At 38.1% G+C, this 13108-nt stretch overlaps 1 protein-coding gene across 2 annotated transcripts in view; it reads right to left on the bottom strand.

Moving 5' to 3' along the window:
• BBS9 (Bardet-Biedl syndrome 9) overlaps positions 1-13108 on the bottom strand; it is a 480327-nt gene that overhangs the window by 233024 nt on the left and 234195 nt on the right. For both annotated transcript variants that reach the window (XM_070369516.1, XM_005889113.2), the window contains one exon: positions 3193-3365. In XM_070369516.1, the coding sequence (XP_070225617.1) occupies positions 3193-3365 (173 nt within the window). The remainder of the gene's footprint in view (positions 1-3192; positions 3366-13108) is intronic.

Below are 13108 nucleotides of genomic sequence, written 5' to 3'. Positions count from 1 at the left end.
AACTGCAGCATGCCAGACCTCCCTGTCCATCACCAACTCCCAGAGTTTATCCAAACTCATGTCCATCAAGTCAGTGATGCCATCCAGCCATCTCATCCTCTGTCTTCCCCCTTCTCCTCCTGCCCCCAATCCCTCCCAGCATCAGAGTCTTTTCCAGTGAGTCAACTCTTCGCATGAGGAGGCCAAAGTATTGGAGTTTCAGCTTCAAAATCAGTCCTTCCAATGAACACCCTGGACTGATCTCCCTTAGGATGGACCAGTTGGATCTTCTTGCAGTCCAAGGGACTCTCAAGAGTCTTCTCCAACACCACAGTTCAAAAGCATCAATTCTTCGGCACTCAGCTTTCTTCACAGTCCAACTCTCACATCCATACATGACCACTGGAAAAACCATAGCCTTGACTAGATGGACTTTTGTTGGCAAAGTAATGTCTCTGCTTTTGAATATGCTATCTAGGTTGGTCATAACTTTCCTTCCAAGGAGTAAGCGTCTTTTAATTTCATGGCTGCAGTCACCATCTGCAGTGATTTTGCAGCCAAAAAAAAGAAAGTCAGCCACTGTTTCCACTGTTTCCCCATCTATTTCCCATGAAGTGATAGGACAAGATGCCATGATCTTACTTTTCTGAATGTTGAGCTTTAAGCCAACTTTTTCACTCTCTACTTTCACTTTCATCAAGAGGCTTTTTAGTTCCTCTTCCCTTTCTGCCATAAGGGTGGTGTCATCTGCATATCTGAGGTTATTGATATTTCTCCCGGCAATCTTGATTCCAGCTTGTGTTTCTTCCAGCCCAGCATTTCTCATGATATATTCTGCATAGAGGTTAAATAAGCAGGGTGACAATATACAGCCTTGACGTACTCCTTTTCTTATTTGGAACCAGTCTGTTGTTCCATGTCCAGTTCTAACTGTTGCTTCCTGACCTGCATATAGGTCTCTCAAGAGGCAGGTCAGGTGGTCTGGTATTCCCGTCCCTTTCAGAGTTTTCCACAGTTTATTGTGATCCACACAGTAAAAGGCTTTGGCATAGTCAATAAAGCAGAAATAGATGTTTTCCTGGAAGTCTCTTGCTTTTTCAATGATCCAGCAGAAAGAAAGACAATGCCAAAGCAATGCCAAAGAATGCTCAAACTACCACACAATTGCACTCATCTCACATGCTAGTAAAGTAATGCTCAAAATTCTCCAAGCCAGGCTTCAGCAATACATGAACCGTGAACTTCCAGATGTTCAAGCTGGTTTTAGAAAAGGCAGAGGAATCAGAGATCAAAGTTATCAATACTTCACTTTTAATTGTATGACTTCTTGCTATAATATTTTATTTCCTCAATTCATGAAATAAAAAATATATCTTCAATATTGAGACATCAGCCAGGTGTCTGCATGTGTAACAAAATAGCAGTGATTGAAATGTTTTCACATATCAGAATTTCGACACTTAACAATTATGTATGTATCTTAGTGCCAAGTAATGTTCTAGGCACTAGGAATTACAACAATGAATAAAACAGACAAAAATTCTGTTTTCATGGAGCTTATGCTAAAGGACACTTGGAGTCCAAAAGCCACCTTTATTTAAAGTTGAAAGTTGTATTTAAAAAAAAAAAAAAAGGTAGAGAGTGGGGCCAGAGAGTAAAGGAAGTATAAGCATGCCCTTTTTAACTTGTTTAACAAGTAAAAGTGTATATAGTTGAACATATTCCCTAAGTCCCTCTCCAGAAATGTCCGTGATGTGGAAACTGCAAGGATTAACTAGCCAGCAAATATACAGACAGGAGGGATGTGGACTATATGTCAAACATAGTCAATTAGAAACTAATGTTTTTGATTTTAAATGTTACAAATATTTAATCAGTATAGTCTTTCTACGGACTCTCTTCTGTAAGTCACTGAACCTCAGTTTCGCATAGTTAGGCAGGAATTTCTTCAGATATATCCTAGAGAATTGCAAAGGTTCTCAATACTTAGAGTATCTAAATATTATTTCCCAAACTATTGACTTTTGGTGCCACAATTTGGTCAAAGTATACTATCCTATACAATATTATCAGCATAGGTCAGAGAAAACCCAAATTAATTTATTTGATAATGTTGTATTATCTGCAATTGGACTGTATTCACTGAAAATTTCCCTTTATGTTGACACTGTCTTCAAAGAAGTCTTTATTTATAGGTTAAAGTCAACTGTCTTAGAATGTTCAAGGAACTGAATATTAAGTAGAATGTTCATGTGACTGACAATTTACATATTCTCTCTCTCTTCCTCTCTCTCTACAATACACACATACACGCTTGCACACACACACGTTTACAGAGATGCAAAAACCTATGGATTCCTTAAAAAGTAGCCACTCTAGGAAACCAATGCTTCCTTAAATAATTTTCAATATCTTTCTGAAATTCCTCTGTGTAATTCCCTACAGGATCTACTTACAGGCAAATAAGTAAGTAAAGCTTGGTGAATTCTTTTTTTAAACACATGGGACTTAAAACAATGACTGTCATTGTTTAAGTGTTTTCACAAATACATTAATCTTGACTATTTCCAAATATCAAATCAGTTTTCAAAGGATAAAGATTTGACACTCTGAAGATACTCAAGAAAATCTAACACAGGCTCTGAAGATAATTCCAAAGAAGAAGTGCAAACATATCCAGGCAACAAGGTCACTGGCAAATCTCACTGATCTAGACATTTAATCCTTCAGCATTTACCAAGCACCCATTCTGCCAGATACTCGAGAATATTTTATGTGATTAACCCTTATTCAGATGCAGAAGTTCTGGTGTGCTTGTTAAAAATGAAAAGGAAAAATCACTTTACTTTATAATCACACCTCATTTATGGCCTGCTAGAATTAGTTAGCCAAATGGCTGCTGATAAGCTCAAACAGTTTTAGCACTGGGTTATTGGGGTCAAAGGTTAAACCCCCATGTGGGAGACTTAAACCAGCTCTGTTCTGAGGCCAGACCACATGCTTAGCTCCAGGCAGCCACTCTGTAAAAGTCTGCAATTGATCACAAATTGGGCAAGAGGGCAGGAAAAGATTCACAACCCCACCACCCACATAAGAATAACAACTTGGCGTACTGCCTAATGGCATGTATACTAGAATTCTTACCTCTACAGGATCCCCTTCTCTTTCATACACTGAAAAACTACAGATGATATGGGTTATGATCATACACACCTCAAAATGATGATCAATCAACTCAAAATATTCTTCAAGGGGCACCGATCCAGAAAAAGAACATGTGAAATCTTTGATTCCCTGTTTTTCAAAATATTCTTGAAGGCGGATGATAAGCTCATTTGTTATAAGCCAAAGATCCTCAAATTGTTCACTCTGAATGCGGTATCGTTCTAAAGAGAAAAGCAATTAAGCAAAAGGCTTATCAACACAATTACTAGCTGAAATAATGTATTGCTGTTGTTCAGTCGCTGAGTTGTGTCTGACTCTGTGCGATCCCGTGGACTGCAGCACACCACACTCCCCATTCCTTCGCTATTTCCCAGAGTTTGCTCAAATTCATGCCATCAAGTCAGTGATGCCATGAATTATCACTAAATCTGACATGAACACCAAAATGAAAAGGACAAAGATTTCATTTTGGGAATATAGATATAATTTCTACTGGCTTAATAAAAATAATTTTATGACATTATTGTGATTTTCTGCATCAATAACTTAACATTTTCAAATTTCACTCCAAAGGTATGTGATCACAGTGCCAAGCTGCAGAGTATGGTCCTTTTAACTATTTATCTTATGATAGGTTTCAGTATAGTAAAAACACAAAATTTGGATCCTTCCAAAAAAAAAAACTTTACTCAAAAAGTAAGAAAACAAAGAAAGAAAACAAAAAAGGTAAGAAAACAGCCATTGCAAAAGTATACCTGGTATCATTATATGTTTCAGAAAATTGATATGAAATAAAATTTATTCTACAGCAAGCCCCACATCCTGGCCACAGCAGCCAGTTTAAATCCCTGTTATCATAATCAAAGCTTTCTATTTTTCTAGTAGTTCTTTCATTTGAAGAAAGATTTTGCAATAAGACCCTTCCCCAAATAGAAATCTTGGTTCCCTCCATTCCCTGAAACCACAGCTCATAGCCAAATTCTTGCCTCCTACCCTGATGATGCTGATGATGACAACAAAGATGACAGTGATGATGACAGCAGTGACAATAACTACATCTATGATAAGAGCAACTATTATATGTTGAGCACCAACTATGCATCGAGCACTAAAATTGTAACAACTCATTCTTCTACAAAAAAAGAAAACCAGGCACAGAGAATCTCAGAGACTTGCCAAAGGTCACAAAGTAAATTAAATGTCAGAGCTAGAATTTATGATAAATATCATTCTTTCCAATTGTCTAAACTCGACCTATCCTTTAGGATTTGGCTTCAATCTCAACTACCCCAAGAAAACTTTATTTCTCTACCATCGATAGTAGCCTTGGGCTGCCCTGGTGACTCAGATGGTAAAGAATCTGCCTGCAATGCAGGAGACCAGGGTTCAACCTTTGAGACAGGAAGATTGCCTGGAAAAAGGAATGGCTACCCATTCTAGTATTCTTACCTAGAGAATTCCATGGACAGAGGAGCCTGGTGGGCTACAGTTGCAATGAGTTGGACATGACTGACTGACTAACATGTAGCAGCCTTATATGTACCAGGCACTATCTAAAGCACTTCACATTCACTCTCTTGCTTAAATCTCAATCACCCAATAGGGAAAATACTGTTATCCCCATTTTACAGAAGAATAAATCTATTAATCTATTAATCCAAAGATTATCTATCAGTCTTAACCACTTCACAATATTGCCTGTCTCTGAATTTATACAGAGAATGTCTACAGTTTACTGTTTACTTAACTGTGTACAACCATGTATTCTTATTTAACTTTCCATATAATCATATTTGGTCTCTTCAAAGAGACCATACACTTTTTGAGATCAAAGTCACCTATTCTATTGAACATCTATTATGTTTCATAAAGAAATAAATCTTGGGAGTATAAAAATTAACTCAGTCTTTTTGCTTAAAGAACCTAAGGTACTATGATACACGCATGTAAAATAGTTATTTATACTTCCCATGGTACTATAAATATATTACAACTTTAAATTGGTTTTTAACTTTGTCATCCTCAACCAGAATCCAAGAACATATCTGCTCTCATTCCCCAAGTCGACTCTTTTTAATTACATAAGGAATAAAATAAACTGAGTATTCCTGCCACAGAACATGCAAACAGTCTATTCTCTGCTGTCATATCATTTGACATGATATGACATGAACCTTCATGTCATGAACCTTCCCCACACTCCCTTCACTCTAGTCTTATTCTGGATGTTGGCTTCTGCCCATGGTGCTGATCAGATGTCTTCTCATTTCTCCCCATCAAAGACAGTAGGGCCAAGGTCAGATATGACAACCTTTACCTTTCTTGGTAATTTTCACTGAAGGTTTAATGTTTTAGAAGAAAACTAGAGTACAATTATGGAGGGGTGTGAGTAGACACGTAGAAGGGAGAATGCTAATGACAAAGTATGCTAGTATTAGAATCCTCTAAATCTGGGGTCTTACCTAAGTCAAGCTTGGCATCCAACACAGAAAACCCAGACTGATATTTATTCATTCTTCTATTCATTTGTAGAAGTCAGTTCAAGATGCTGGAGATAAAATCATGAATAAAGCAAGATCCTCTGCCTTCAAGAAGTTCACTATAGATCTTGAAAGACAGAGTGATGGGGGAAGAATGAACAAGGTTTCCACCATCACTGACTCAGGGGACTCAGGGATACCCCATTAAGGTTGATTTTGCCACAGAAATATCAGAGCTTTCCCCAAGGGATATACAACTATTTTCAAGTATATGAAGGCCTATTACATAGCAGAAGAATTAGGCAATAACAAGGGAGCAGCAGCAAAGGGAAGAAGGCACAATAAGAACTGTTTAATAATTATAGGTATTAATAGACTTGGCTGCCCTGGGAAGTGTTTAAGGCTCTGAGCTCCTTGGTGATTGGTGCTTTCTTAAAAGTCTCCTTGGGAGTTGTAGAACTCAGTGAGGAAGAAGATAGGCCTCTGAAGTTACAGACCAATCTGTCCCTCCCTGCATCCTAAGACACATATTGGGCAGCTCAGTGCTGCCTCCAGGTCTCAGCCATTTGTCCCTCTTAGGTAGAAAGATAGCTTCTGGCTCAGGGCCGGCTCAGGACCTTGTCTTTCTCTATGTCTTCCCATCTTGGGTCAAGTGTCTGCTCCAGCCCAGAGCCCCCATCCAGGCCTGGGGAATTCCCTTGGCCTTCTAGAAGACAACACTGAGCTGAGCCAGTTACATCTCCTTTTACAGCTTTGTGATCTCCACAAACACAAACTTTATATTCTGCTGCACACTCTTTGCTGGACGTAGCAGATGTAGGTGATGAAGTTCCATGCTGCAGGGATGCAGGCCCGAGAGAAGAGACGGTGAAATGTAGTCATGACTATTGGAGCAACAGAGATGAATATGATAGCAGGAGTGAGCGCATACGCTGGCACTGCCACACTTGACTGTGGCTACCCTCCCTGTGAGCAGCATCTGCAAAGCCACAGACTGGATGGTGAGTGAGTTGTCCTCCAGAGTGGCCTGTGCCAACACCAGGAGAGGTGTGTCCATTCGACTGTAATTTTTTGATACAAATGTGTCACAACTTAAAAATCTTAAAAGAAATGCACTAAACATTTCTATCAAAGGTTAGTTTTATTAGTTAAATTATATTTAAAAGTAAAACATTTTATTAGCATTTACAGCTGGAGGAAATGTGGAGAGGACTCTTAGCTAAATGCCAACAAGTACCTCCAAGTTCAGCTGTCCTGGGGCTGAAATGATGATGGGGAAAGACAGATCCAATTGACACCTATCCTGATGCCTCCTAGGAACTGCTGGATTCAGTTCCCATTCACAGCTTACAGTGGGCATGGGTGTTTCATTAAGGAGAGCAGGGGATGTTGTGAGCAAGCCAAGAAAGGCAGTGGGCCCAAAAGCTTCCCCAGGAGAGACAAAGTATCTTATTTCTGCTGCCCACAGCTGGAGCTCCTTCCTCACTCTTGGAAGACAACAAACCCCTAATCTGACAAAATGAAATGCAGGCAAGTCTAAACATTTCTCTTTATCTTTCATCAAGATTTGAATTATCTGAACAGAGGCTGATGAACTCTCTAGGAGACACAGCTCAATCCCCCATACTGGGCAAAGACTTCCACTTTCTAAAGTAACAGAGAAAAGTCTTGGACAGTAGATTCAAAAGGCAAGGGACAAATGAAAGAAATGAAACACAATTCCCTTTACAAAGTAGCCATAAAGCAAGACAATCTTTATCTTGATAGTCTTAAAAAGATTCTAAGTAACTCTGCACCTACTCATTCAATTCAAAAGGTATTAAGCAGTGAGTGCTGGGGAAACAATGGGGAACAACACATACTGGTCCTGGCCTTCATCCTAGTGAGAAGGGTAGAAAATAAGCAAATAAATAACAAATAATTACAAGTTATGAAAGGACTATGATGCAGATAAAAAGGGTGCTATGATAAAGACTAATGGTAAAACAGTCTTTTTATTATTTCATAAAACACAGCAGCTAAATAATACTAGCCGCTAAAATTTACCTAGCACTTACAGTGTACCAGGAAATTGCTTCATGCTTTTTAGGAATTATCTCATTTGATTCTTATATAGTATAATTGCACTATTTTACTTCCATTTCTGTAGATGGAAAAAACAGGCACAGCAATTTTTTCAAAGTCATTCAAATGAAAGCTAAACCAGAGCAGGGATTTAATTAATCTAATTCTAGACTTCATACTCCTAATCATTTTGTGCATAAAGCTTGGAGCTTAAGATGGAAAGAACAGCCCAGGTAGAGGGAATGGCAAGTTCAAAGACTTTATGGGAGAAAAAGTCAGAGATGTACCAAGAACTGAGAGAAGGTCATAGTAAGGAAAAGTGCCCAAAGATGAAGTTCAGGCCAGGCCAGAACATACAGGGAGACCTATAAGGGTTAGTAAAAGTTTTGATATTATTATCAACACAAAAGATTTTAAGCTGGAGAGAGGCATGATAAAATTTGTAATTGTTTGTTTCTTTGTTTTTATTATAAAAGCTGCCAAGTAGAAAAGGAATTGAAAAGGGATAAAAATAGACTCATAGTTAAGGACATTATAACCATGATCCAACATAGTGGTGCCATATATAAGCAACTAAGGGTATCACATTATGAAGGCAATCTCCAGTTGCTCAGCTCTTATCCCTAAGCAAAATTTAAAATGTAGTAAATTTTTAAATCTATGACTTTAGTACAAATAAATCATCCAACCATCAATTTCTTCATCCACACAAAGGGGAAAATAAAGCATAGCTCACAAGGCCAGTATGAAGATCAACTATAACGTTATATGGAAAAGATTTACACAAGTGTAATTTATCTTTGTATTATTATTTTTTTGGCCGCAATACACGTAAGATCTTAGTTTCCCACCAGGGATAAAACCCACACCCCTTGCACTGGAAGTGCAGAGTCTTAACCATTGAATCACCAGAAAAGTACCTATATTTTAAAATTTAGATCAAGAAAAATTAGATATTCAAAATATACTGGTTGAAAAAATTAAAATTTTGATACAAAAAGTATAGAATAAAACAAGTTAAAAAATCTAAAGCTCACTGGAAAACTTAAATATAAATAAAATTCTCTATTTCATTTGCTAGCAATGGCAACCCACTCCAGTGTTCTTGCCAGGAGAATCCCAGGGACGGGGAAGCCTGGTGGGCTGCCATCTATGGGGTCGCACAGAGTCGGACACGACTGAAGCGACTTAGCAGCAGCAGCAGCAGAACACTTGTGTCACCCAAAATGCATATGTTTAGTCCTGATATCCACTGTGATGATATCTGGAGATGGGGCCTTGGGGAGGAGATTATGTCATGGGGAAGGAGTCCTCATGAATGGGATTAGCACTGTTATAAAAAAGAGACCTCAATCCGGAAATCGCAGTTTTCTCTGTAGGCCACGTGAGGGCCTTGATTGAAGACATTGTGTTCTGTCTGAAGAATATTTAAGGTTTCCAATAAAATGTATATCCCTCAAAAAAAAAAAAAAAAAGAGACCTCAGCATCACTCTTAGCCCTTCTGCCACACGACACACTGCAAAGCCAGACATCTGTGAACCAGGAAGCAGGTCCTCACCAGAAACCAAACCTACGAGTGCCCTGATCTTGGACTTCCTAGCCTCCAAAACTATTAGAAATAAAATTCTGTTATGTAAAAGCCACCCAGTCTATGGACTAAGATAGTACCCAAATGGACTAAGATAGTACTCTGCTGTGAATACATGAATATCATTAAACAAGAAAAATGTAAAACTCATAATAATGAACATTTAAATAGGTCTGATATTTTCTGTAACTTTCAAATTCGGGCTTTAATTATTTTCTTATTCATCAGCATATACAGGGGGAAAAAATGTGTCAAAATGTTAAAAATTACCATGAGGCTGGGGGATTTAAAAATATAAACATGGTATCTGCAAGTTGAAGTTTTTCAGATTACCAAAAATCAACAAGAATCAAAGAGTCAAAGATTTATAAGGCATTATTTTGACTATTAAGCATTTTCTTGGTACTAGTACTCCAAGATATTTAACATTGCCCAGGAGATTTTTCCAGAGTATACATTTCATGGAAAGGAGAAATGAAAATTTCTATGTACAATATAGCATGAAAGAAAAGAGTTGTATTCTAAAATACGTCCTTACAATATTGGTAATTAAAATAGCTTCCAAAATGAACATTCAATTAATTTTTTTATCTCTTTTCCTTTGCATCTTGCAACAGCAGCTCAATGGAAATAACTATTTCAGCTTCCAAATGAAATAAATTTAAAGGATTGGAATCCAGTCAATTGCCATTTCACCCTACTACAAATGGAGAAAATAATATATTTAACTAAGCAGGGCACAAAAATGCATAACGTCAGTCTCAATTCATGTCAGAACATCTGAAGTTCATCAATATAAATAATGTTTGCATTCACATCATAAACAAAGCATCAATATAGTTTATGCTATCCTGGAAATTTTAAAATGTGAAATGGAAAAGCAGATGAATGCTTTTTAAATCAAATGTTGGAAGAAATAATATAAATAATATCAGTAGATATTAGTGTAATATTCTAAATATACAACCTCTTCAATATTAATACAAACTGTGGATGGTTTCTCTAAATTTAATTTTCAAAAGGCTTTTTTCTAAGTGTATTTATATAATATTCCCATTGTCCCTCAATAATACTGCTAAGAAATTCTAAGATAAATAGTAATACAATATTATACTGATGAATCACTGTACACATTAAAGCAATGACAGCAGCAGGAGGTGCATATCAGGTGAGTTTAGATTTTCTCATGACCTGCGTGTGTGCTAAGTTGCTTCAGTCATGTCTGACTCTCTGTGACCTTATGACCTTTAGCCCTCCAGGCTTCTCTGTCCATGGGATTCTCCAGGCAAGAATACTGTAGTGGGTTGCCATGCCCACCTCCAGGGAATCTTCCCGACCCAGGGATCGAACCTTGTCTCAGGCATCTCCTGCATTGGCAGGAAGGCTCTTTAGCACTAGTGCCATCCGGGGAGGCTTTATCATAACACTTGTCCTTAAATTTGGAGGCTTCATTAAAGGACTATCACAGAGTACCTACTCCATGAAGTTTCAGATGCTTTTGAACTGTAGTATTGGAAAAGACTCTTGAGAGTCCCTTGGACTGCAAGGAGATCAAACCAGTCAACCCTAAAGGAAATCAATCCTGAATATTCATTAGAAGCACTGATGCTGAAGCTAAAGCTCCAACACTTTGGCCACCTGACGCAAAGAGCCAACTCATTGGAAAAGACTCTGATGCTGGGAAAGATTGATGGCAGGAGGAGAAGGGGATGACAGAGGACGGGATGGTTAGCTGGCATCACCGACTCAACAGACATGAGTTTGAGCAAGCCCCGGGAGATGGTGAAGGATAGGGAAGCCTGGGGTGCTGCAACCCATGGGGTCACAAAGAGTCGGACACGACTAAGCAACCGAACAATGCCAACAATAAAAATCCCACACTTTATCAAACATCTGAAGATAATTTCTCTTCTTTCTGGAATGCCCTCCACCTAAAAATCTCCTATTCATTCCAAAAGATCCTTCACAAATAAAATCACTTATGGAACCTCATTCTTTTGGAATCCAGCAGCAGCTAAAGTGTGCTTCTATAAGCACATCAGGTGTTCTATAATCGATTCACTACCTGTTTGTTTCTCCAATTAGTCCAGGAGCGCCACAAGAGTCATGAGATGTATTAGATATAAAGACATCTGCTGAGTGAAAAATGAGCAAAGGTGCACAGTCCAGCCAGATAGAGTAGAGCAAAACTCTCACTTTCTTTCTTCTGAAGATATTTTGTTTAACACAGTTCAACATTATATATGCTTTCTTTTGACAGATGCAAAAAGAAAGCCTTTTTCAAGGCTCAACCCTTATTCACATACATGACTACAATCCTTTCATTATATCTGAAAGCAAAATAATCAAAATGGAAAAGCAAAGGACTTTTAAACTTGACCTGATTCAATTCAATAACTCTTTCTAGCATGTTACACTCTTTCAGGATATTGAAATATTTAGCATTATTAGTTATCCTTTCCATATTCCAAAGGCCTACCTGAGGCAACATAAATTTGCTATTTGCAATTGCTTAGTGCTACTCATGACACTAAGAAGATATATTTACTCAGCTTTCATTGCTAATTACCAGTTTAACAGGGTATAGAAGTCTAAGTTGAAAATCATTTCTCTCAGATCTTAAGGAAAATTTTTCCATCATCCTCTAGGTTTCAAATTGGGAAAGGAGTACATGAAGGCTGTATATTGTCACCCTGTCAGACGCTTATTTAACTTACATGCAAAGTATATCATGCGAAAAGACAGGCTAGATGAGCCAAAGGCTGGAATCAAGATTGCCGGGATAAATATCAATAACCTCAGATACGCAGATGACACCACCCTTGCAGCAGAAAGTGAAGGGAAACTAAAGAGCCTCTTGATGAAAGTGAAAGAGGAGAGTAAAAAAGTTGGCTTGAAACTCAACATTCAAAAAAACTAAGGTCATGGCATCCTATCCCAGCACTTTATGGCAAATAGATGGGGATACAATGGAAAAAGTGAGAGACTTTATTTTCTTGGGCTCTAAAATCACTGCAGATTGTGACAGCAGCCATGAAATTAAAAGACACTTGTTCCTTGGAAGAAAAGCTATGACCAACCTAGACAGACAGCATATTAAAAAGCAGACACATTACTTTTCTAACAAAGGTCCATCTAGTCAAAGCTATGGTTGTTCCAGTAGTCATGTATGGATGTGAGAATTGGACCATAAAGAAAGCTGAGCACCGAAAAATTGATGTTTTTGAACTGCTGTGTTGGAGAAGACTCTTGAGAGTCCCTTGGACTGCAAGGAGATCAAACCAGTCAATCTTAAAGGAAATCAGTCTTGAATATTCATCAGAAGGACTGATGCTGAAGCTGAAGCTCCAATACTTTGTCCACCTGATGCAAAGAACTGACTTATTGGAAAAGACCCTGATGCTGAGAAAAACTGAAGGTGGGAGGAGAAGGAGACGAGAGAGGATGAGATGGTTGGATGGCATCACCAACTCGATGGACATGAGTTTGAGCAAGCTCTTGGAGTTGGTGATGGACAGGGAAGCCTGGTGTGCTGCAGCCCACGGGGTCGCAAAGAGTCAAACAAGACTAAGTGACTGAATTGAACTAAAATAGTATCTAATAATTTTGATGAAAAGTTAAATGGCTTCTTGATTAATTTACCTTGAGTTTTTATTTTTTCCTTTCTAATCTTTGGAGATATGCCCCTGATCCTTAGTGCTCTAAAATTTCACAATAATATGTTTATATGTATTTCTTTTTCTCATTCATTGTGCTAACATCAAACAGGCTCCTCCAATATCCACAACTGAGACATTTCATTTCCTAGAAATCTTTGTCTCCATTGGTTGT

This window comes from Bos mutus, chromosome 4, assembly GCF_027580195.1.
Source record: "Bos mutus isolate GX-2022 chromosome 4, NWIPB_WYAK_1.1, whole genome shotgun sequence".
Classification (NCBI taxonomy): Eukaryota; Metazoa; Chordata; class Mammalia; order Artiodactyla; family Bovidae; genus Bos; species Bos mutus.
Note: the sequence above shows the minus strand (reverse complement) of the source record. Positions and strands in the feature narration are given on the sequence as shown.